The following is a 24,845-nucleotide window of genomic DNA, read 5'->3' as shown; positions in this document are numbered from 1 at the left end:
TGGGGATGATTCTCTAGGAAAATAAGTATGAAAGATTGGACGACACTAACATGTGAAAAACAATACAGTTGGTGGCCTTGCATTTTTTTGAAGTTGGATAATGATGAATGTTAGATTGAAAGTATTGTGTTCCATTCTGGTCACCTCATTGTAGGAAGGATGTGGAAGCTGTGGAGAGGGTGCAGAGGAGATTTACCAGGATGTTGCCTGGATTTGAAAATAAGTCTTATTAGGCAAGGTGAGTGGAGCTGGGTTTTTTTTCTCTTTGGGGCCAAGAAGGATGAGAGGTGACTTTATAAAGGTCTACAAGATTCTGAAAGGCAGACAACCAGCGCCTTTTTTCCAGGTCAGGAATAGCAAACCCCAGAGGACATCAGTCCAAAGTGAAGGGAAGAAAGTTTAGGCGAGACATCATGAGTAAGTTTTTTTTTACAGAGTTGTGGGTGTGCGGAATGCCTTGCCGGGGATGCTGGTGAAGGCAAAAACATTAGGGGCCTTTAAGAGACTCTTAGACAGGCATAAATATGATGAGAAATATCTCATCTCATCCTTTCTGTTCTGAAAGGATGTCCTGTTATTCTGAGGCTGTGCCCATTAGTCCCAGACGTCCCCACTACTGGAAACATTTTCTCCAAGACCACTCTATCTAGGCCTTTCAATAGTTGGCCGTTTTCAACTCCTCATGCTTCTAAACTCCAGTGAGTACAGGGCCTGAGCCATCAAACACACCTCATGGGTTAATCTCCTCATCCCTGGGATCATTCACAATAATCTTCTCTGGACTATATCCAATACCAGCATATCCTTCCTTCTATACGGGGCCCAAAGTTGCCCTATATTTTTATATTCTTATCCTCTCTAATTGAACGCTCACGTTGTATTTTCCTTCCTTTCTACCGATTGACCTGCAAGTTAAACTTTAGAGAATCCTGCACTAGAACTCCCAAATATGTTCCTTCTGGGTCACATTTATTTTTCATTTCTGTGATTCCCTTGCAAATTATGAAGCATAATGATCTTTGAGTGAACTGCTTCAAAATATGATGACATAGTCAATGGAATGAGTCACATATGGCGCTTTAATTTTGATCAAGTAATTAGTTTAAAACTTTTGGGAATGTGCCATCAGTGGAGTTTGACATTAGACCTCCCCATGGCTTGGCTTTGCAAACGAAGATTTGGGAATGGGACTGTCGAGGCCAAGGCGGGACAGACATGCCTGACCACAGTGGCTGCAAGGGAAATTCTGTTCTGGGTTTGGTGCTGCTTTGTCACGGTTCTTACTTCATCTCCTTTTGTCCTCAAGGCCAGGCCTGTGTGCATTCTTGAAGGAGGAAACCGTGGTGAATGGTGTGTTACCAGGCCGCGCGATCGGAGGCTAGAGCAGACCACTGGTGATGGCCAATGTGACAGACACCAAGGGATTTCTTCAGAGAGTCCTTGTACCTCTTTTTTGGAGCCCCTCTCTTATGGTGGCCAATGGAGAGTTTGCCATACAGCACAATCTTGGGCACGCGATAATTCTCCATCCTAGAGGCATGCCCTGCCCAGCGTAGCTGCGACTTCAACGGCATGGTCTTGTTGCTGGTAACCTCCACCTGTTCGAGGACTTCAGTGTTGGTGACGACCTTGGAGTTAGCTGGAAGGACACGAGAAGGCAGAGGAAAGCTGTTTCGTTGTTAAATTCTGTGTCCTGTGCCTGCCCCAGTGCCTCACGGGTGCTGGCGACCTGTGGTTGAAATGAGTCACCATCTGCCATGTGTGCTCCTAATTTTGAGTTTGCAAGTTTCCAAATAATGATGCTTCCAGCACTGACTTGACTTCTCCTTTTCTCTACATGGCTCATGTGTTCAGGCTTGTTGTGAAGCAAATGCTGAGAACTAAAGGTGATGCAAAGCAAAACCTTCTCACCTGATGTTTAATTAAAGACTGGGACGCACTGCCAGAGTCAGTAGTGGAGATGCATTCAATTGCAGCCTCCAAAAGGGAGCTGCAGGGAGTGAAAAGGAGACAAAATTGCAGGTCTTTGGGGTTGGAGAATGGAGTGGGACCAGCTAGATTGATCTTTCATGGAGCAGTTAAAGACCTAATAGGCTGAATGGCTTCTTTCTGTGATTCTGAAACTCGGGGTGTGCAAAGAGTGAGATGGACACCATTCTTGTGACATTTAGCTTTTGTTTGCATCGCCACTGGGCAGGTGGATGAGGCTGACCTATGAGGTGCATGGCTTTGGTTTAATTGATTGACAGCACAAGGAACTGTAATCTAGGTTCCAGTGACTGGGCAAAGTGACCCGAATGCACTTCATTATTTGTTAGTTTGTTATCAAAGTAAACATGTGTTTGTATGGATGGGATATTGGTTATTATTGTTAAACAGCACAGCTGAAATGTACTTCCTCGTGATGGATGGTTGCACTGAAAACTCCAGTGATCATGTTTTCTTCTGAGTTTGATGTAAACATGTCATTTTTAACCAAGGTTTTAAATCACAGGTCTATACAGAGCTGACAGCGGTCAGACTGGGAGGTTTGACCCCCTAGGAACCCTGTGTCTCTGCTCCCCGCTCTCCACACCAGCAGCAAGTCAGCCATTACAGTAGCCCTGGGCAGCGCCACCATTTTGACATATCGTATACTGTGAGAGCTAAGTAATGACATCAGCAATTTGGCAAGTGTCATACAATGATATATTTCTATCTGTATAAGATTTCCTTCCAAGTTACATGTGACAAACATCTTTGAAAGCTTTTGATACACTTTTTGGGGTGTACAAATTTAAATTATTTTTCAGGCATGCAGCACGGTAACAGGGCATTTGGCTCACAAGCCCGTTTCGCCCGATTGACCTACACCCTTGGTACGTTTAAAATGGTGGAAGGGAACTGGAATATATCCCCCCCCCACCACCACTCCCCGGGAGAAAACCCACAAAGACACGGGGAGAACATACCATCTCTTTCCAGACAACGCAGGATTCAAACCCTGGTCCCAAATGCTGGCGCTCTAAAGGCGTTGCGTTAATGCTACGCCAACCTTGCTACCCCTTTGAGATTACTAACAAAACAGATCTTGAACACTTAAATACTGATAAATTTCTTCTTTCAAAAATGTTTGCAAATACTTACTCGGTTTTCTTATTGACCATATTCTTCAATAATATTTGCACAGACAGTGCATGAAAGCACCAATTACTTGTGATAAGGATGCAGAATTAACTTGTCATTACTCTTTGGGTATGAAAAATCTTGTTGACATTATAAACCCAGTTACCAGAGCAGCATTTTCTGTCATTTAAGTGCCTTGCATGCTGTAGTTGGAGCTCTGGTGAATTCTCGCCAATCTGGCTCATCCTTCCTTTGGTTCAGAGATGTGAATGATAATTTATAATATTTAAATAACTTAATTATTGTTAGAAATCAAAGTGAATTTAGAATCATAGAGGGAACACCTGCTGAGTCCACACTGCCCATGACCCACCCATTTTACACTAATCCTGGATTAATCTTATGCTCCCCACAGAATTGACTATTGTGGAAGGGGGGGGGGGGGGTGCGGGAAGTTTACAGTGGTCATTTAACCTGCAAACCATGTTTTTGGGAAGTGGGAGGAAAGGAGAGCAGCCAGAGGAAACTCGCAGGATCACAGAGGCTACAAGCTCCACACAGACGGTGTCTGTGGTCGAGATTGAACCCAGGCCTCTGGTGCTGTGAGGCTGCGTCTCCACCAGCTGCGCCACTGTGCTGTGCTTTTAAACAGAATTGATTCATTTTTAAGCAAGGAGATAATATTAGAGAGCAATTGTTCTTCTAGTGGATGGAATAGAGTACCCTTCTGCAAGCATGAAGAGCCATTTTGTCCTTAGCAAGTGGATTTCAAAGATATGTCTCACCATCGCCTCCTTGAGGCCAGTTATAGATGGGAATGGTCAAGAAGTGTTAGTCTTCCCACAGTGCACAAAATGTTTTTTGGTCAATGAAAAGAACAACTCAAAACATTAATAAGATTTTTTTCTTATTCATTGGGAGATGTCGGCACAGCTAGAAGTTAACATTTCTTCTTGGCTTGGCTTCGACGACGAAGATTTATGGAGGGGTAAATGTCCACGTCAGCTGCAGGCTCGTTTGTGGCTGACAAGTCCGATGCGGGACAGGCAGACACGGTTGCAGCGGTTGCAGGGGAAAATTGGTGGGTTGGGGTTGGGTGTTGGGTTTTTCCGCCTTTGCCTTTTGTCAGTGAGGTGGGCTCTGCGGTCTTCTTCAAAGGAGGTTGCTACCCGCCAAACTGTGAGGCGCCAAGATGCACGGTTTGAGGCGATATCAGCCCACTGGCGGGGGTCAATGGGGCAGGCACCAAGAGATTTCTTTAGGCAGTCCTTGTACCTCTTCTTTGGTGCACCTCTGTCTCGGTGGCCAGTGGAGAGCTCGCCATATAACACGATCTTGGGAAGGCGATGGTCCTCCATTTTGGAGACGTGACCTACCCAGCGCAGTTGGATCTTCAGCAGCATGGATTCGATGCTGTCGGCCTCTGCCATCTCGAGTACTTCGATGTTAGGGATGAAGTCGCTCCAATGAATGTTGAGGATGGAGCGGAGACTGCCCATGTAAATTGCCCACTAACTGATAATGGTCAACTACTGTCTTTGACACTATTAGCTATGGAGTTTTAGGATTTAATCTTGAATTAAGTCTTTTATCAGCTCACTACATATACAACCAGATGAAACAGCATTTCTCCAAACCATGTGTACACAACACACCCCATAGCACACAGTAATCACATATACACATAAAATATTAGATAAAATAGCTATGTATAAATATTTTGGAATAATTTACTCATTTATAAGAAACCCAAGATTACAAGATGCTGTTCATCAATCTCACATCCTGTGGGAAGAAGCTGTTTGCCAGCTTGGCCATCTGGATTTTGACGCTCCTGTATCTTCTTTCTAATGATAGTAGGTTAGAGTTCCTGTGTGCTAGATAGCAGGGATCCTCAATAATTCTTTGAGCATTATTTAAGCAATGCTCCCAGTGAATGTTGTTAATAGAGGAAAGGGAAACTCCAGTGATCCTCATGGCCATGTTAATGATCCTCTGTTTTGACTTCCAGTCCAGTACGTTGCAGCTACCTTATTAAAAGCAATGATGCAGCCAGACGGGACACTCTTAATTTAGCTCCTGTAAAATGATGAGCAATATATTTCCAAGTCGGCGTGATTTGTGATTTGAAGAGGAATTTACAAGTGCTTGCTTCCTAGGTCCTCAAGATTGGAGATTTGGTAAGCAAGGTCAAATGAATCTTGATATGTTTTTTTTAAGACATTCAGCACAGTGACAGGCCATTTCAGCCCACAGGTCTATGCCGTCCAATTTACATCTAATTAACCTACGCCCCTGGTATGTTTTGAATGGTGGCAGGAAACTGGAGCCCCCAGAAACCGTGGAGAACATACCATCTCCTTACAGACAGCACGGGATTTGAACCCCTGTCCCAATTGCTGGTGCTGTAACAGTGTTACGCTAACCACTACGTCAACTATGCCATCCCACGCCAACCATGATGTTGTATGAGAGCCTCCTCTACAGGCACTGGACACCTCTGGTGGAGGGTGTATATGTTTAGGGTGAAAATAGAATAGCTCGCATTTTGGCTGCATTTTCTAAATTTCATTTTCCTGTTGAAACGGCATTTATCCTGACAGGTGGAGAGGAGAATTTTCAGTTACTATTTGCTTCCTATTGATGCTGTGTGGCCTGCTGAGCTTCTCTGGCACTTTTATGTTTTGTACTATACTACAATCACAGCTTCTTCAAACTTCCCTGCTCAACACCTGCTCTTGTGATGACATTTTAACATAGCTTCTGAAGTTCCCAGTCATTTGTAAAACTACTGACTGAAATGGGGTTGTAATTAAAACTTCCTCCCATTGGAGATGGTCGCCCCATGGAGGTTCCACTGAGTGAATGATTGGAGATGGTGGCCCCATGGAGGTTCCACTGAGTGAATGATTGGAGATGGTCGCCCCATGGAGGTTCCACTGAGTGAATGATTGGAGATGGTGGCCCCATGGAGGTTCCACTGAGTGAATGATTGGAGATGATCGCCCCATGGAGGTTCCACTGAGTGAATGATTGGAGATGGTGGCCCCATGGAGGTTCCACTGAGTGAATGATTGGAGATGGTCGCCCCATGGAGGTTCCACTGAGTGAATGATTGGAGATGGTGGCCCCATGGAGGTTCCACTGAGTGAATGATTCTTGTCATTTTCCTGCCCTGTCTGAATGATCAGCTTGTGGGCAAGAGTTATGAGTATATGATGCCAAAAATGGAAGCTTATTCTTGCCAGGAGTAGCTCAAACTTGGACTGCTTTCTGATGAAAAGGCAAACCTGGCAGTGACTCAGTAGACATCATTAAAGATATGTTATTTGACAAAATAGATGTAGAAAGGAAATTCCACTTGGGAATGGGTGGTGGGGACTGGGTTGGGGAGAGAGAAAAAGTAATTATTTTCTCATTGTTATAATCCAAAATCTAATAAGTAATGCAATGGATGGCGACACAGGTAGTGGAATGTTACGAGCCCAGAGGACCCCTAAACCTAACAGCAATAGATGTTCACCAAGACTTTCTTTGGCTTGGCTTCGCGGACGAAGATTTATGGAGGGGGTAAAAAGTCCACGTCAGCTGCAGGCTCGTTTGTGGCTGACCAGTCCGATGCGGGACAGGCAGACACGATTGCAGCGGTTGCAAGGGAAAATTGGTTGGTTGGGGTTGGGTGTTGGGTTTTTCCTCCTTTGCCTTTTGTCAGTGAGGTGGGCTCTGCGGTCTTCTTCAAAGGAGGCTGCTGCCCGCCAAACTGTGAGGCGCCAAGATGCACGGTTTGAGGCGTTATCAGCCCACTGGCGGTGGTCAATGTGGCAGGCACCAAGAGATTTCTTTAGGCAGTCCTTGTACCTTTTCTTTGGTGCACCTCTGTCACGGTGGCCAGTGGAGAGCTCGCCATATAATACGATCTTGGGAAGGCGATGGTCCTCCATTCTGGAGACGTGACCCATCCAGCGCAGCTGGATCTTCAGCAGCGTGGACTCGATGCTGTCGACCTCTGCCATCTCGAGTACCTCGACGTTAGGGGTGTGAGCGCTCCAATGGATGTTGAGGATGGAGCGGAGACAACGCTGGTGGAAGCGTTCTAGGAGCCGTAGGTGGTGCCGGTAGAGGACCCATGATTCGGAGCCGAACAGGAGTGTGGGTATGACAACGGCTCTGTATACGCTTATCTTTGTGAGGTTTTTCAGTTGGTTGTTTTTCCAGACTCTTTTGTGTAGTCTTCCAAAGGCGCTATTTGCCTTGGCGAGTCTATTGTCTATCTCATTGTCGATCCTTGCATCTGATGAAATGGTGCAGCCGAGATAGGTAAACTGGTTGACCGTTTTGAGTTTTGTGTGCCCGATGGAGATGTGGGGGGGCTGGTAGTCATGGTGGGGAGCTGGCTGATGGAGGACCTCAGTTTTCTTCAGGCTGACTTCCAGGCCAAACATTTTGGCAGTTTCCGCAAAGCAGGACGTCAAGCGCTGAAGAGCTGGCTCTGAATGGGCAACTAAAGCGGCATCATCTGCAAAGAGTAGTTCACGGACAAGTTTCTCTTGTGTCTTGGTGTGAGCTTGCAGGCGCCTCAGATTGAAGAGACTGCCATCCGTGCGGTACCGGATGTAAACAGCGTCTTCATTGTTGGGGTCTTTCATGGCTTGGTTCAGCATCATGCTGAAGAAGATTGAAAAGAGGGTTGGTGCGAGAACACAGCCTTGCTTCACGCCATTGTTAATGGAGAAGGGTTCAGAGAGCTCATTGCTGTATCTGACCCGACCTTGTTGGTTTTCGTGCAGTTGGATAATCATGTTGAGGAACTTTGGGGGACATCCGATGCGCTCTAGTATTTGCCAAAGCCCTTTCCTGCTCACGGTGTCGAAGGCTTTGGTGAGGTCAACAAAGGTGATGTAGAGTCCTTTGTTTTGTTCTCTACACTTTTCTTGGAGCTGTCTGAGGGCAAAGACCATGTCAGTGGTTCCTCTGTTAGCGCGAAAGCCGCACTGTGATTCTGGGAGAATATTCTCAGCGACACTAGGTATTATTCTATTTAGTAGAATCCTAGCGAAGATTTTGCCTGCAATGGAGAGCAACGTGATTCCCCTGTAGTTTGAGCAGTCTGATTTCTCGCCTTTGTTTTTGTACAGGGTGATGATGGTGGCATCACGAAGATCCTGAGGCAGTTTACCTTGGTCCCAACAAAGCTTGAAAAACTCATGCAGTTTAGCATGCAGAGTTTTGCCGCCAGCCTTCCAGACTTCTGGGGGGATTCCATCCATACCTGCTGCTTTGCCACTTTTCAGTTGTTCGATTGCCTTATATGTCTCATCCAGGGTGGGAACCTCATCCAGCTCTAGCCTTAGGGGCTGTTGAGGGAGCTGGAGCAGGGCGGAATCTTGGATCAGCGCGGACATTGGCGACTTCAGGGGTTTCTACGAGGCTCTAAAGGCTGTGTACGGCCCCTCACCCCAAGTCCAAAGCCCGCTGCGCAGCTCAGACGGCAAAGTCCTCCTCAGCGACAAGATCTCCATCCTCAACCGATGGTCAGAACACTTCCAATCTCTTTTCAGTACCAACCGCTCAGTCACCAAGACTAATGGTTACTTAAACAAAAGTTGCTTTTAATTATCTTAAAACATGAAAACAGAATTACACTTTAACTTATCTCTATTGATTTACTTAACCTAACTTAACCCCCTTCTAATTCTAAGCGCACGTGTATGTAATGTGTGTGTAAGTTCAGAAAAGTTCTTCGGTTCACAGTCCAATCTCACTTCTCTTTCCTCCAAGTTCACTGGTTGCAGGTAATTCTTAGACTGTGCACAGAATTTAACATTTATAAAGTTCACCAGGCTTTGGTGCTTGAAAGGTAAATGGTTACCATTCAGGAAGGTTCTTGTTGGTTTTCAGAGAGAGATTTGTTGTTCTCGGACATCCACAACTGATGTACTTCCATCAGCCACAACTGATGTACTTCCATCAGCCACTCCAGTGTCTTGCTGATGAAACTTTCCCCTTTCAGGGTTCTCCAGATGACAACCTCTTTCTTTCAAGTCACCCTGGGTTCCTTTTTGTTTCCCTTATTCCAAGTGAAACATTAGACAAGCCAGTCCTCTCCTCTTGCATGAACCACAAGGGCTTTGACCAGGCCGTCTTACAAATGAGCTTTCTATAAGTTTGCCTGCTTGTCCTGTTCCAGTCCCAGCCACTTCTGCTGGCTGTAACACTGTCCAAGTGATCTGTGTGTGTGTGTGTGTGTGTGTGTCTCTCGCTCTCTCTCTCTCTCTCTCTCTCTCTCTCTCTCTCTCTCTCTCTCTCGGAGAGAAAACCTGTTTGACTCTCTCTGCTTGGAAAACCACACAACCCTCCTAGAACAACAAGTTCTCTTCCAGATAATCGGCAGCTCCAGCAAGATCTTTCACCTGTTGCCTTTTGTAAACAACAATCCATTAGTGAAGTCTCCTGAGTACTCTTCAAAGCTCTTGCAAAAGCTCTGAGGCCCCGATATGTCTATCATTGCGCAGAGCTCCAGTATTTTAATAAGATCTGTTTTAAAATATTTGTATGTAACCTACTCTAACAAGTCTTTCCCAATTTATCTCCCAAAAACATATCTATATACTCTGTCACAGGAGGAAGTTTGAATAAAGCCTATTTCCTGACTTTGACCGTGCTGTAATTTCTGACCGTACATTCTTGCTGCAGTACCACTGAACACTTTCTGTTGGAATGCAGGGTACTTGTTCTGAAAAGCATTTTGCCCTGACACTACTGCCATCTAGATTGATGCATTTTTAACCCAGACAAAATACAGGTTCATCGAAAATACTGGAGGGTAGATACCAAAGTAATTTAATTAGAATTTGGTCTCAAATAAAATGGAAGAGCGAGTTAGACTGAAAATCTTAACAACTTTGCAATTTCTTATTCTAACATTACCAAGTGGTGTTGTGCACTCCACATTTTTAACTACATTTCTGCATTTGTAAACTAATTGATCTTGATCTCCTTGGCAAAAAAAATGTTTGGATCTGAAGGTCAATGCCTCTTCAGCACATATTTCCTGTTGCTTAATAAGCACAATTATGTTTGCTAGAGACGTATTCAGTGTGTTTACTTCTTTCTCTGGGTCCAAGAGCTGTTTCTGGCCCAAGTAAAATGGCGTAAAGTCTTCAAAAATGTGTGCATATATAAAATAAAATTGCGATAGAACATTTCTTTGATTTTTTTCTTTCTTCCTTAGAGGAAGTCAAAAAACTATAAATAAATAAATCTGAAATATCAGTTCCCATTTTGTAATTCCATGGCATGTCCTTGAGACTATCTCCATGGTAATGTGATGCAATGGTGGTGCTGGCCTTGAGTACATCATTGAAATATGGCAGGCCTGAAGAGCTGAATAGCCCACTTTCTGTTCCTGTGTTCTGTTATGACACAATTTATAAAATAATGGTAACAGCAAGAGGAAACAACTGTTTTGAGGAGTTAGGGATCCGATTGCAGATGAAGTCTTGAAACCTTAAAAGGGTAACCTGTAATTTATGGTCAAGGATAAATGAAGCAGGAATATTGAAATGGAATTTGAAAATGGGAATACCATTGACTGACATCTAACTGCTGCCTCCATAGCTGCAGCTGTTGAATAATATTGCACTCTAGCAATCATATGGAAAGCAGTTCAATAGAGTAACACAGAGTATGCTGTGGAAGATTTGTAATCATAGAACTCTTAATTACAGCTCCCAGAGCATTTCAAACTTGTTTGATTGCAATGAATGACTAACCCAGAGAAACACTCTTCCAAATTTCTGTGGACTTGTCGATGTTATTGCAACCTTTGCAAGTTCATGGATGAGTATGAAAATACTGCATTGAAGGTTAAAGATGATGAAATGAATGTATCAGAAAGTGAGAGTGGGAGCAAATTGGCAGTGGTCGTGCTACCAGGAGGAATAGTATAATGTTGAATTACTGCAACATCTTTGACTTGTGTGGGAGTGATGTCTCACTCATATTTAGAGTATTTTCGGCAGTGCTCTTCGTGGTTGCCACCTAATTTCTTGTAAAAAGTGTTTTTCCAGCTTTAGTTGGTCATGAATATTATGTTTAAAATGTCCTTTGGGCATTTGGGCAAATAAATGGCTTTACTTTCGTGGTAGCGTTATCTATAACTCCATATTGAGAATCTCAATAGTGCAAATGCCATACATGTCTGCGTATTAAGATGACTGGTGTATAAGATGACCCCGAATTTTCAACTAAAATGTAGATTTTGAGCTATTCTCACTGTATAGGACTACTCCAAGTCTGGTACTTACCGCTGAGAGCTAACTGCCCCAATAGCCCTTTACCAACCATCCCACTGACTAGTGGAGCGGTGCTGAAACAATATTTCAAAAGTAAATTACCCACTAAAGGATTAAATGTTATTAGCATATTTTAAAATAAACCACCGTTGGCTCCTTTAAAGCCTGTATGGAACCAATGGCAGTCAGATTGGGCGGGTGGACCCTGCGGGGGAGTGCTGAGACTTCACTGTTCATCCGGCTGTTGCAAATGGCGACTGGTGTACGCTGTTAGCTTCGTTTGCTGTGCTGCTATTTTAAGGTATGTTTGACAGGTTTATAATACATTTTTATTGTTTTAATATAACATTACCATGAATCCAGCTTCCCAAATGGAGTTAACGTGAATGTTTTATGCTGTTCTCCATTGCCATGGGGGACAGTAAACCACGTGATCTTAAGGTCCAAATTATATACTTGGTGTATCAGATGACCCCTGGTTTTTGGTGACATTTTTAAGGTTCTATACACAAACATATACGGTAATTGGAAACTTTCATAGTTTCCTTTCATGCCTATATTGTCCCCATTTTATCAAAGCCATTAACATTATAAATAACTTGAATGAAATTATTTTACAGATCAGAAATGTTTCCAACTACAAAAATATACAATCAATATGTGATGAAGATTTCATTTTCTCAGCTGCTCTATCATTAAGATCTTTATCTTTTCAGTCTTGGCAGTTTGTCCAGTGAGAATCCTTTTGTTGCAAATAAACATCCTTCTGAGAGATGGTAAGGCAGTAATTTGAACTTTAAACTAAGGCATAGTTGTATTCTCAGGAGATGTGGGCACATTGGCAAAGACATAATGCAATGTCCCCTGGAGTATGTGGTTGTGAATCTCTGTAGTCTTCAACAGAAAGGTACTCCTGCTCTTTTGCTGAGTAGAGTCATCCAATGATGGTATATTCCAAGTCAGGATGGTGTAGAAATTAATAGCAGCCTTCCTAATTATGTAAAAAATTGTATTTGGTACAACAAGCAAATCTATGGCAAAGTTTGCTGAATAGCCATACTAAAGTGCAATAAGCCTCAAGGCTTATTGCAGGCTCAAAGAGAAATGCAGAGTTCTTGGCGGAGGTGTAAAATTGGGAGGGCATTGGATGAATGAGCACTCAATCGGGGTTTTCCTTTCCATTCTCCTCCCTGGACTGGCAGTAGTGGTTTAACTGCCAATTATGCACACTCTGGCCTCTGGATAATTGGGTCACCAAGCCAGGACCTCAGGTTGTTCAATCTGATTGAAGTTTTAAATAGATAAGTTGAGTTTTAAGGATAACTGTCGATGAAGAGTTCTACAGGGATCTGAGTATAATTCTTTGCGCACAAAGATTGCTTCACCTGATGTGGAGAGGGTGAACTTGAATCTAAAAGTGTGGAAAGTGAGCAATCAATTATTGTAATCCAATTTTTGTGTCTGTTGAGTTGGGGCTGATCTGTATTTACTCTCAGAGTGCAATTATGCTTAATATTTAAATCATGACCTTTAAATTTCCATTTGTTAGCAAATAATCTGCAAAACAATGCAGAAAATCATTGCTCTAACAAGGATTGTAATGGAAATTCCTGAAAGATTAATAACCTTTGGCGATGAGAAGATACAGCTTTGTTTTTCTTTTGTAATTACTAGAGTTCATGAATGTCTGGCTCAGACGGTAGACCAAGCCTTATGAGTATTGCAGATTACATAGGCAGATAGCTGTAGAACATATGCCACTTGTACCTTTGCTGTCAGTTGGATAGCAGTGGATACATGAGTAGATGTAGTTTTAATGAAGTGGAAATGCACCACCATTCAGAGTGCCTGGGGGTCATATTTAGTGTTGATAATAATGGTAGCAAGTCCTGTCACTGTGAAGCTTCCTTCTTCCAGGAAGCATCTTTTCTACCCAATATTTCCTTACTCAGTTCCATGCTTGTAACTTGACTTAAATAGCCTACTTGTGATCTGTTTTTCACACTTCAGTAATTTGGATCATGTCACGCTTTCTCCAAATAAACCGAAGTTCAGTTGTGTTACCCTTTCTCAAACAAAGACCCAAATCGGACCAGTGTGGCTGAAAGACCCACGCACTGGTGGTGGTGACTCAAGGTGAGGAACCCACGGAGGCTGGGGTCTGCTGGAGACTGGTTCGAAACTGGCTGAAGGGGGATCGGAACCAGGGTGTGAGGGGGTGCCGAAGGGGCTGAAGAGTTCCTGACCGTGTCGGAGGTTCAGATCTGGAGTTTGGGTTGCCAGTGGTTTGGCTGGACTCTGTATAGCTGCGGAGGCTGTGGAAACGCTGGAGGCAAATGTATAGACACTTGGTAACTTTGGGAGGGACTCTCTTTTGCTTCTCTTTCTCTGTCTGTGAGGCGCTTTAGGCAATTTCTGCCGATGGCGAATCAGTCTGCCTTACAGCAGGCAAAAGCAATTTCATGTAATATGACAATATATTGAATCTTGAAGTGGTGTGTGCATCCCTAATGCCAATCAGAGTTAGTATTACTCCATGCTCTATCTGGAAGTGCATCTCAGCAATGAAGATCGCAATAACGTCTGTACGAAGTGAAATTTTAACATGTATGTAACAGTGTTTAAGAAACGTTGCAGAAGTGAAGGGCCAGGGAATAATCAACGTTCCGCCATCCAACATTTATTTTTGGTATGGGACAGTTTTTGGTCATTTTGAAATGTCTACATCCTGTTAACTCTTCCTTTCTGTGACGTAAAATCCTTTGTTGTTGGTTCCCAGGCAGAGTACGAAGTTATGCCAGATGAAAAACGTGAAGAGAAAGGACAAGAAATGATTAGTAAATACCTCACCCCGGAGGTAAGAACGTACCATTCAACTGCTCATTGCTGGTTATGTTTAAAGCACTTGGGATAAGACCCAGACGATCTCTTAGAAGATGGTGAATCCCATATAATCGAAGGCAAAGGTAAAGCAGCACGAGTAGCAAATAGCACAGTTGCTCTCACAGTTAAGGACACGGGTGAGAGGAAAGATGTTCCCAATGGGAAGTTCAATCCCTTGTTCCCACTTGTCCTCGAAAAAAATATAACATTGTTAGTGCTGGATTGGAAATGGCTCCAACAAATATTGCAATGTACTTCTTTTTTTTAAATAAAACACAAGAAGGTTTGCTAATGCAATTTACTGCCAAGTCCTGACTGGAAGAACAACACAGACATAGTCCTAGGCTCTTTGGGGTCTGTACGCAGAGAATCAGGAACAAACTTGCACATTCTCTAACGAACTTTCACATTGACGGAGAAAGAGAAACAGACCAAAAAAAAATCAACTTCTGAAAACATTATCTTCTGCACATTCTCTGGATTTGTGTGTCATGCAAATTCCTGCATATTTATTTCGATGAAGTAGGAAAGGTTTAATCTGAAAGAACTAAACAGACTGAGAATACATAAATTCTAAACAGTTTCTGTCATATCTATTAGAAAATCTGAAGGTATTATAAATTGCTCCATATATATATATATACATATATATATTATTAGAGATGTTTCAATACATCCTTTCTATGCAATTGATCCATTATTTAAACCTTTTCTCTCCCTTGTAAAAATAAAGTACTATAAGGCTCCCTGTTTTACAGTCCACATTTCTCCGATACTATTCCACATTCACAATGAATACCTGTTTCCAAAAGAAGCATTTTTCTGAATGTGAATTAATCTTTGTTAAATAAAAATGTGCTTTGCCATCTAAGCTCTAGGAGAGACATTAGGAATTAACTGTAGCTTGCAACTTCAGCAACACCTTCATTACATGTGGTCAGTTTTTCAAGAAAGCAATTTGGGATGAGTACGAGGTTGTCAGCCCCCCACCAGCAAAACCGTGTCCTTTATATCTCAGTATCTTTGTGGTACCATTTGTAAATTAGTTATTGAAGTTATGTGAACCAATCGTCTTCTTTCTACTCTCTGGAAAATGCTAAATGTTTTCACTTTTATTTCACCCAAAGGAAATATTTTGCAATAATTAAAACAACTTACTTACACAATGAATTGATTTTAACAATCAAATAAATTTTTATGCCTTGTTTTTGAAAAAATGTAATTCATATACTCTATGGTTGGTTGTAGAAATTTAGTTTACATTTAAATATTTTTAGATTCTTTGATAGTAAGAACTTTAGAAAAATTTAATGTGATGGGTTGCATTATTTAAAGTGTATGATTGCAATACGTCACATGTATCTGGCCTAATTATTGTGTACATTTTGATCTTTCATTTATAAATGTTGCCAGGTCTGGTTCTGCCTTTCAAGTGGCAGATAGATGTGTTGAAATCAATCAACTTACGGCCCACTCTATGTGGCAAAGTTGCTGCTGTGTCTAAAGCCTCTTTCATACTTGCATCCCACTAAGTGTCCTGGGATAGGAATGGGGGGTTGGCTTTTCACACTTGACCACTCCTAACTGGGACACTGAACGCTTTCACACTTGCAAGGAGCCATCCCTGGGGTTAGGTCTGTTCTACCTTCTAATGGTGACGTCATGACGTATCGAGTGATGGTGAACCTGCCCCAAATCCTGATCAATGTATGATGATCTTATATTTGAACAAAATTAATCATGCCTAATTATAATATATTTCAGCTTTATGTACAGCAAGGTTCCAATTTTAATTTAAGAACTACCGATAGTGTTTGGAAAAGCATCTTTCCAAAATTCTTCTAAGTCAGGGCAGATCCAGAACATATGAACTATTTTGCATTTGTCACATAGAGGATTTATGTCTGAATAGAAATTAGACCATTTAACGTTGTTGTGTCATCCTTTATAAACCTTTATAAGGGACTGTGGGAAAGTGCAAGCAATAAATAACAATAGTGGACAATTTTTAAACAAGGTGGGAAAGTTGGTAGCGCTATCACATACAATTTATAAATCTTCTTTGGCTTGGCTTCGCGGACGAAGATTTATGGAGGGGGTAAAAAGTCCACGTCAGCTGCAGGCTCGTTTGTGGCTGACAAGTCCGATGCGGGACAGGCATTTATAAATACCATGTTAAAAAAAAGCGATGGCGGACCTAACCTCCCAGAATTCCATGCGGTAGATAAAGGGGTGTGTGCCCGGCTGAATGCGTCGAACATTAATAGAGGGGTTTCTCTGCCACATGGCATTCTGGGAAGTCAGGTCTGCCATTGCCTTCCCCCACCCCCACCACCTTTCTAAATTGTGTGCTGTAGCACTACCTATTTTCTCACACTGTTTAAAAATTGTCTGCTATTGTTATTTATTGCTATTTATTTCCTCTCTCTCCTCCACAGCGACTTTCCCATGGCAACGCTTATACCTTCATTTTAATCTTTTCTTCCTGCACGCTCTCAAAAATTTGGATCATTTCCATCCCACATTGCAATTACCCATTTCACACTTGCTTGATCACAACTCCGGCATCTGCAGACAACAAGGATTGTACAAGGGGCCGAGGTCATCAATCCCTGGCTTGAGATGACGTCATCTGACACCGACCAGCGTTGAGCTGATTTTGCTTTCACACTTGGCACTTTAAAGGCTGATTGGTGGTTAATTCTTGGGATCACTTGCAAGTGTGACAGGGGCTTAAGTTACAGCACTGGCTGCACTTCAAAGTAATTGATTGCTTGGAGAGATACAATTATATTTAAAAAAAAACACTCTTTTCTTGCATACATTTCTTTTAAAATAGTTCTAATCAAGGAAGTGGATTCACAATATTTAACACTTTGATGTATGTGATTTTGTTTCCACTTGAAAAGACCAATTGCTACTTATCCCGTTCATTCTTCAGTTGTTCCAGGAAGTAAACACATTCCAAAATAAATAGCATTCATTACATTCTGTTTATTTGTTTTTTCCAATATTCAAATGTGGCTCAAATCATTTGCTAATTTTTTTTTTGCATGAGGATCTTATGTTTTTAATTTATAGTTAAAGCTTTGTATTTTATGTCAAGAATGAACCTTTATGCAGGTTTTGCTGAGTAATTGCTAATGTCTGCGGACTTCTGATGGGACTTTTTTGTTTTAATGATTGTTTTGTTCAGGGTATTTTTATTACTGTTTGTCAAGTTATTCAAATATTTTAGGCAATCGGTTGCATCGATTTTCTTTCTCTCAAATTAAAAACACAACCAAATGATGGGCTCATTTAATATGTTTCTGGGTCTGATTCCTCAGTGAAACTATTTTGTCATCTTCAACCTGTTTAACATGATTTTAAGCTCCTTCTTTTCTTTCTATAATATTTTTGTTAATGTTTTACAATATAAACAATTGAACAGAACAATTATACAATGTGCTACAAGATTTGGAAAAAAGAAAAAAAATTAAAACATTGTACAGATTTCTCATCATAAGGAAAAGCAGGGCAAAATCATAACAATAAAATAAGATTTAATAACAAAAAAAAACAAAACCCCTTCCTCTAGGCAAGGCTGAAAGTTGACATGTAGGAATCAAGTGATGTCAACTTGGAGAGGGATAACACGGTGCCAAAATTCCAGAACAGCCTTAAATCGTAACATTATGATAATAGTCTATAAATGGACCTCATGTCTTTTGGAATTTAATATTTGAATCTTTGATATCAGATATAATTTTTTTTCTAGAGTTAAGCAAGCTGTAATATCTCGTAGCCATTGTGTATGTGTAGGTGGGGTATTATATTTCCATTTAATCAAAATTGCACATCAGTCTAACAATGACGTAAAAGATAAAAAATTTGGCTCTGAATTGAAGTCAATAATACTTCAGCATCTTGAGATAATCCAAAAAGAGCAATTAAAGGGCAAGGACCAAAATTTTAACTTAAGAATTACTGATAGTGTTTGGAAAAACATCTTTCCAAAATTCTTCTAAGTCAGGCCAGGTCCAGAACATATGAACTAAAGAAGCATCACCTATTTTTTTACTTGTCACCTTGAGGATTTATGTCTGAATAGAAATGAGACCATTTAATGTTAGACATATGTGCTCTGGACACCACTTTAAATTGCAGTAAATAATACCATGCACAAAAGGAAGTAGTGTAAATCAAATTAAAAATGGAGTTTCAAACCTCATTGGGCAATGAAAGATTCAAATCCTGCTCCCAGGCATCTTAGATCAGCCAAATTGTCATAAATAAGAGAAATTAAAGCCTTTATAGGAAGATTGTTGATCAAAAAAGGTCACAAACAGTCGCCTCAAGGATTCTAGGAAAATTAGGGCTCTGAGATTGGTCAAATGCCCTCTCAGCAAAAGCTGATGAGACCTCGCGACTCCCAACGTGTCCATCAATGCCACCTCCTCAATCTAAGCTGTTGCTTTTGATCATCATGTGTGATGTGCAAGCAACATACTTCTCATAGACATCAGGCCGTGGCATGGTGAATCACTGGCTAAACTCCATTGCTGAGAGCACCGCCAGTTCTAGTATTTGATCCATGATCGAATGCATGGACCATTACTCAATTTCTTGCAGAGACCATCCATTCTTTGGCTGCTTTTCCCCACCCTGGGTTGCCTTGGTACGCTCTGATCGAAATCTGACACAGTCTGGGACCATTCCTGGAGAAGCCTGGTGTTTGGCATTGTATTCTGGTTTTGATGTTAGCTTCACCATTAATGTAAACAATTGATTTAGCTATTTACTGGCCCAAATATATCAATTCTTTTTACTTTGAACACTTGCTCAATTATGCAAAGGTTTTTTCTATGACAGCTGCAAGTTGAATGCCATCCTCACTGCAGGTTATCCAAAGACCCTTCAGTATTCTCCCCTTTGTGGCGTGGGATGTTTTGCCCATGGTTTTACCCAATGTGGTATATGAATGCAATTCCTGTGGTGCGAATTACTTGCAGTATTGTCTTTCGATGACATTAAGTTGAGTGACGTATATGACCCATCCTATTTAAGAATAACCTTTGATCCCACTACCTAGACCTTTGTGGTGGAGGGTATTGCACGGCATCTACTGCTCTGTTAAGGATTACTTTACTGTCTCTTTGGGTTTGGACATTGACTACTGCTACTGTAGGCATTGTCTCCGCATTCGCTGCCATCTTAACCAATGCTGTGTGTTGCTCTGATTTGTGCACTCTTCTTCCACCTGAGTTAGGTTTGCTCCTGGTACATCAGCTTAGCTTGGCATTAGATTGCACACATTGGTGACCCATGATGACGGTGAGTATTGTCCTAAAGCACTTTTTCATGTTCTTCCAGAAAACTGCTTGGACAGTCATCCTTGTTCACACTGAATCCACTCTCGGCTCCTGGGCTTGTGCTTGGCGATAGGTGGCATGCAATGCTGCTTCTGTCGCCATTCACCCTGAATTGGCACTGAGCTCACAATATATACTGCGCAGCTTGAAGCAGGTACTGACCACAGAGTGAGAGCAGCTTCCCTAACTCTAGTTGGCAACCTACTCCCAATGTACAATCATCTAACAACCAACTTCCTATTGTCTCACCAACCCAAACTCATCCATCCTTTGATCGCTAATCTACCCCATTCAACGCCCACTGTCTCCCCCCCCCCCACCCCCTTCACCTCCAGCCCCTTCCCCACCAAAGCATTCCAAACTTTACCCTCACCCTATCCAATCCCCAAGTTGTTTCCACCATGATCCCCACTATCAACAATAGCAGGTAATTGTAGAGGATCGGCTCATATGTGAGCCAAGCTGTGTGAAGTCTTCTAAATTGTGCCAATAAAGCAATATTACTGCCCGAGGATCTCACCCAAAACTGGCAAGCACACTGTCATACGAAGGGCTCAAGCCTGAAGCGTTCGTTATGTATCTCTTTGCCTTTGCTACATAAAGGACACTGTTTGACCTGCTGAGTTTCTCCAGTTGTGATTTTACTTCAATCATGGTGCCTGCAGCCGTTTGTATTTTACTTCAGCACATTGTCATACCCTGGCAAGCTTTAGCACACATTTTTAGGTGTGTTACAGTTCTAGGCCTCTCTTTGTACAGATCCTTTTGTAGATTGCTGAGTCACTCAGTATTGTGACTGGATTCTCTCCTAAATTTTTGATTTTTTTTTGGTATGCTCTTCCACTTTTATTTTCCTGCTTTTGATTTTTTGCCCCACCTCCCCTCTCATCTCCATTGTACAATAAAGCTCTTTTTCTGTTGTACATCATGACTGCCGAGGTTCTGACTTTAAAATTTGTGGGTATCCTTAGGTTCATTACCATTTTATTTATTTAAATAAAATGCACCAATATAGCTAGAAAAATGTTCATTATTACACATATTAAATGGATCTCTGTGAAGACTGATGACCTGGAATTTCTGATGAATACGTTTATGAATCATGGCTTTTAAAGATCAGGAACACCACTGCATCCATAAATGAGAACAAAAGGTTACACCTTAAAGTTAATCATCACTTTCGCAGAGTAAAACTTCGTTTTAGGACATAAAGGAGATGACTTTATATTTCAGTAGCCGCTCTGCTGTCCAGTAAGCACATGGCTGATCCTAAACCTCACCTGTGTTACCTACCTGTCCCAAATCGTTTCTTGGTGCCTTACAAGCTGTCAACTTGATCACTTACGGCCCTCTGTGGGAGAGAATTCCCGCGGGGTCCAACTGCCAAGTCCGACTACCGCCAGCTCCTTACAGGCTTTAAGCAGCCTGTTAAAGGATATGGTGGTGATTTATTTAAAAATCCTGCAGCGGTGGGGTCTGGGCCCAAGATGGTGGTGCCTTTGTTCGGCAGCGGCCTCGAGGGATTGCAGACTCAAGGGAAGCAGAAAATGAGGAGACCACCTCCGGGGTGGTGACCTCTATGGCGGATCAGCAAGGAGCTCTGAGGCCGAAGAACCCACAGGCGACTCGCGGTGAGGAATCCGCACAAAGCTGCAGGAAGCTGGCGACTTGCGGTCAAAGGACTGCAGACTGCTGGGGTCTGGCTCAAACTTGGCTGAAGGGGGTACCAGATATTGGAACCATGGATGCTTGAGGGTGCCAAGGATGCTAAAGGCCTCCTGATCATGTGAAAGGTTTGGATGCTGATGGTTTGGACTGGAGGCTGTGGGGCTGGAAGCAAATCCGTGGACATTCAGTGGCTCTGGGAGGACTCTCCTTTGCTTTTATTTCTCTAATTATGAGGGGCACCAGGCAATTTCTGCTGATGGCGAATCTTTGACCTAAAGTAGACCAAAGGAAATTTCACAGGATTGCAAGATAGAGTAGCTGATCAGCCCATTGTGTTGTATCATATTTTTCTGTTTTATTGCACGATGATTTAAAAAAAAACCTTGAATCTTGAATTCTAAAGATTCACAACCCAGTCATAAAAAGGCAATCTGGGAGCCTCCCTTTGTTCTAGACTCCAATTATATTAAGGAATCTAATGGTTTTTACACTATCTGTTCCTCTCCGTGTGTCATGTCCTGCAAACAATTTACTTCTTCTTCCAAACGCGTGAGTGCTCACTCATCCAACTGAAAACCCTTATCCCAAGAATTAGTCTGCATATCTATGTGATTCGACCTCTAAGATGAGCATATTGCTCCTTTAAGATGGAGACAAAAACAGCCTACACCAAACAGAATATTCTGTGCTATCCGATGACCCAGTACAGCAATATTTTCCCCTTGTTTGCCAGCTAGGAAATTGAAGGTAATGCCATTGAACTCCAATATAATGTAATGGGATAAAAAGTATAATATTTTCAACTGAGCCAAGAGTTAGGACGAAGGACAAAATAGGGTCATAGAGGCGGTTTGAGATTTGTCTTCTTATTGGATTGATATTTTTTTGGACCTGACTAATGTCCATTCAAAATTTCCACCTTCTTTCCAAAAAAAAAGTAACACGCTTCTTTAAGATGGAGACAAAAACAGCCTACACCAAACAGAATATTCTGTACTATCCGATGATCTTTTTCAGAAGATTGAAAGTGGAGTAGGATCAGCTTTAAACAGTTTTACTTGTCTGCAACCAATATTCTCGGTTGAAATTGATGGTTCAAAATTGCACTTCTGGCAAAATAGCTTGATGTTAATATTTGAACCGAACCTTTGCTGGAGATAAAATTCCCAGTTGTCTTCGTCACTCAATGAACCCATGCACAAAGAATGATCATGTTTTGGATTTTATTTAAGCAGAAGTTTGGATGCTCGAATAGTTTTGTCAGCAATAAATGCGTTCCACTTGGCCTCGGTCCAAATGAAATCTGGAGCTTTTCTCTTGGAGATGATGTCTGTGAGAAGCAGCAAGTTCCTGCTTGTAACAGCTTCAAATGGTCTCCCCACATCAACACCTGGCATCATTTCAACAAAAGGCGACTTGAATGCACACCATGTTATAATCAGCTGTGTCAACAAGCATTTTATTGATCATTTTCAATTAAAGGAAACTAAAATTGTGGTGAATGAAAAGCACCATCTACGTTATACATTAGTAATGGTGAAGGAAGATGCAAGATTGTCTCGTCTCATTACTTGTGGATGGATACATGAGACATCTTTCTGCTTGCCCCTGACAAACTTCATAACAGGATAGTTAATTTTTTATTCTGTCTGGTATTAAATAGACAGTTGTTATCGTTTTTAGTGCATTGCCACATTTCACAGTTCTTTTGCCCAAAGCTCTCCAAACATTCTTAATAAAGGGTTCAGAGCCAAAACATTGACTGACCATTTCTACCCATGGATGCTGCCTGATCTTCTCCAGCAATTCTTTGATTCCTCTTCAAGGATCACCTGATTATTATCTGGCGGAGGCTGCAAACTAACCATTTTTATTTGCACCACAGAACGCACAAGGGTGTGGATATGGCTTCATCCAGTGCTCAACGCAGTGAAAATATCACCGTCAGCTAACTTGTCAGGGCTGACAGTTGCTACGGTGCCAATGAGTTGGGACAAAATTATCCCAAAGTAATGTATGATTTCAGATTTATTGTTAGAGTGCATACATGACATCACATACAATCTTGATATTATTTTTCCTGAGGGCAAGGCAGAATTGCCATCTATTGGTAGTGCAAAAGAACTGTACTCAATGTACACATGTAAGCAAATAAATGTAAGTAAACTGTGCAATGTAGAGAAAAAAAATCAATAAAGTGCAAAAGTTAGAGTCCTTAAATGAGACCCAAGCCCTTTTTGCACTCGCTAACCAGTAAATTGGTTGTTGAGTGAACCAGTTAAAGAAGCTGTTTCTGCCACTGTTAACTGGTTCTCTGCATCCTTTCACACTCACCGTCAGGCATCCCCGGGGAGAGGGTGCCTATCCTCCACCGTTTATGTCTGAGTGAAGTTGTGATTGGCATCTAAATGGGACAAGGTTCCGATGCATTTTAGTGTACCTTGCTCTCTGTTGGTATTATTGCATCCCCTATTTAAAGAAGAGGGTTGTATGGCCAGTGAAGTGATCTCAGTGCTCAGTAGGTCTCATTAAAATGAGCCCATCATGATGCCAATCCTTGCTTTCACTCTGATTTATTTTCACCTTCAATCCTTCTTTTGCCTTTCACTTGGGACATTTCCCTGTCTCTCTATGTCTTCCCTTACCCTCATAAATTTCTTACTCTTAGCAACAGCGTCTTTGAGATTTATTTTTCACTCCCATGTCTACTTAAATGCTTCAACTTTCTATTTGATTTTTTTTCTTTCTCAACATATTTATTCTAATGCTTTATTTTTTCATTTTAAAATATTTTTATTGATTGAACTTACACAAAGAAAAAGGGTATAATCAATAAAATAATATGGAGAGTTAGATAAACTAAAAAAGATATTCTGTATATCACTTACATACATAAATTGTAAATTATATCCATAATTCATATTCTAAAAAGTGTATACATTAGAAAAAAACTCTAATAATGCAAAAAAAAGGAAAAAGAAAATAATAGAGGAGAAAAACTCAAACCCCTTACCTAATCATGTTGCCAGATGACTGGTATTAAATGAAAAATAAAGGTTTAAATAAAAGTTAATATCAGGAATGTGGAAAGGATAAGTCGGACAATTTAATTACATTGAAGTGAAATTATAAAGTACCCCTATAACTTCTTGAATCTTATATCTGAATTATTAATTGAATAGCAAATCTTTTCCATATTCAAACAGGACATGATGTCACGCAACCACTGATCATGAGTAGACGGGGCAGCATCCTTCCATTTCAGTAAAATTACACGCCTCACCAAAAGAGAGGCACAATGCTTTATTTTCTTCCAAGTCTTCTGAGAAATCCTTCTGGTTTCCTCAAAAAGAGCTTCTTGCATCTGGACTTGCCAATATACCCATTACATTTCTGCTCTCCCCACCGCCATTTACAAACCACAAACGTACATACTTGTCAGGCAATTTGCAGTAGGATCTGCTATCTGTCTCACTTCACACTTCTGAAGGACACTCTTGTTCACTCTTCCAGCACCCCATTTTCAATAATGTTCAATTGC

The 24,845-nt window shown here is 41.6% G+C and overlaps 1 protein-coding gene across 2 annotated transcripts in view; it reads left to right on the top strand.

Moving 5' to 3' along the window:
- LOC138744175 (G protein-coupled receptor kinase 5-like) overlaps positions 1-24,845 on the top strand; it is a 243,370-nt gene that overhangs the window by 142,256 nt on the left and 76,269 nt on the right. For both annotated transcript variants that reach the window (XM_069899882.1, XM_069899883.1), the window contains exon 4: positions 14,179-14,256. In XM_069899882.1, the coding sequence (XP_069755983.1) occupies positions 14,179-14,256 (78 nt within the window). The remainder of the gene's footprint in view (positions 1-14,178; positions 14,257-24,845) is intronic.

Source organism: Narcine bancroftii, chromosome 10 (genome assembly GCF_036971445.1).
Source record: "Narcine bancroftii isolate sNarBan1 chromosome 10, sNarBan1.hap1, whole genome shotgun sequence".
Lineage (NCBI taxonomy): Eukaryota > Metazoa > Chordata > Chondrichthyes > Torpediniformes > Narcinidae > Narcine > Narcine bancroftii.
The sequence above is the reverse complement of the archived record's forward strand: the minus strand, read 5'-3'. Positions and strand labels throughout refer to the sequence as shown.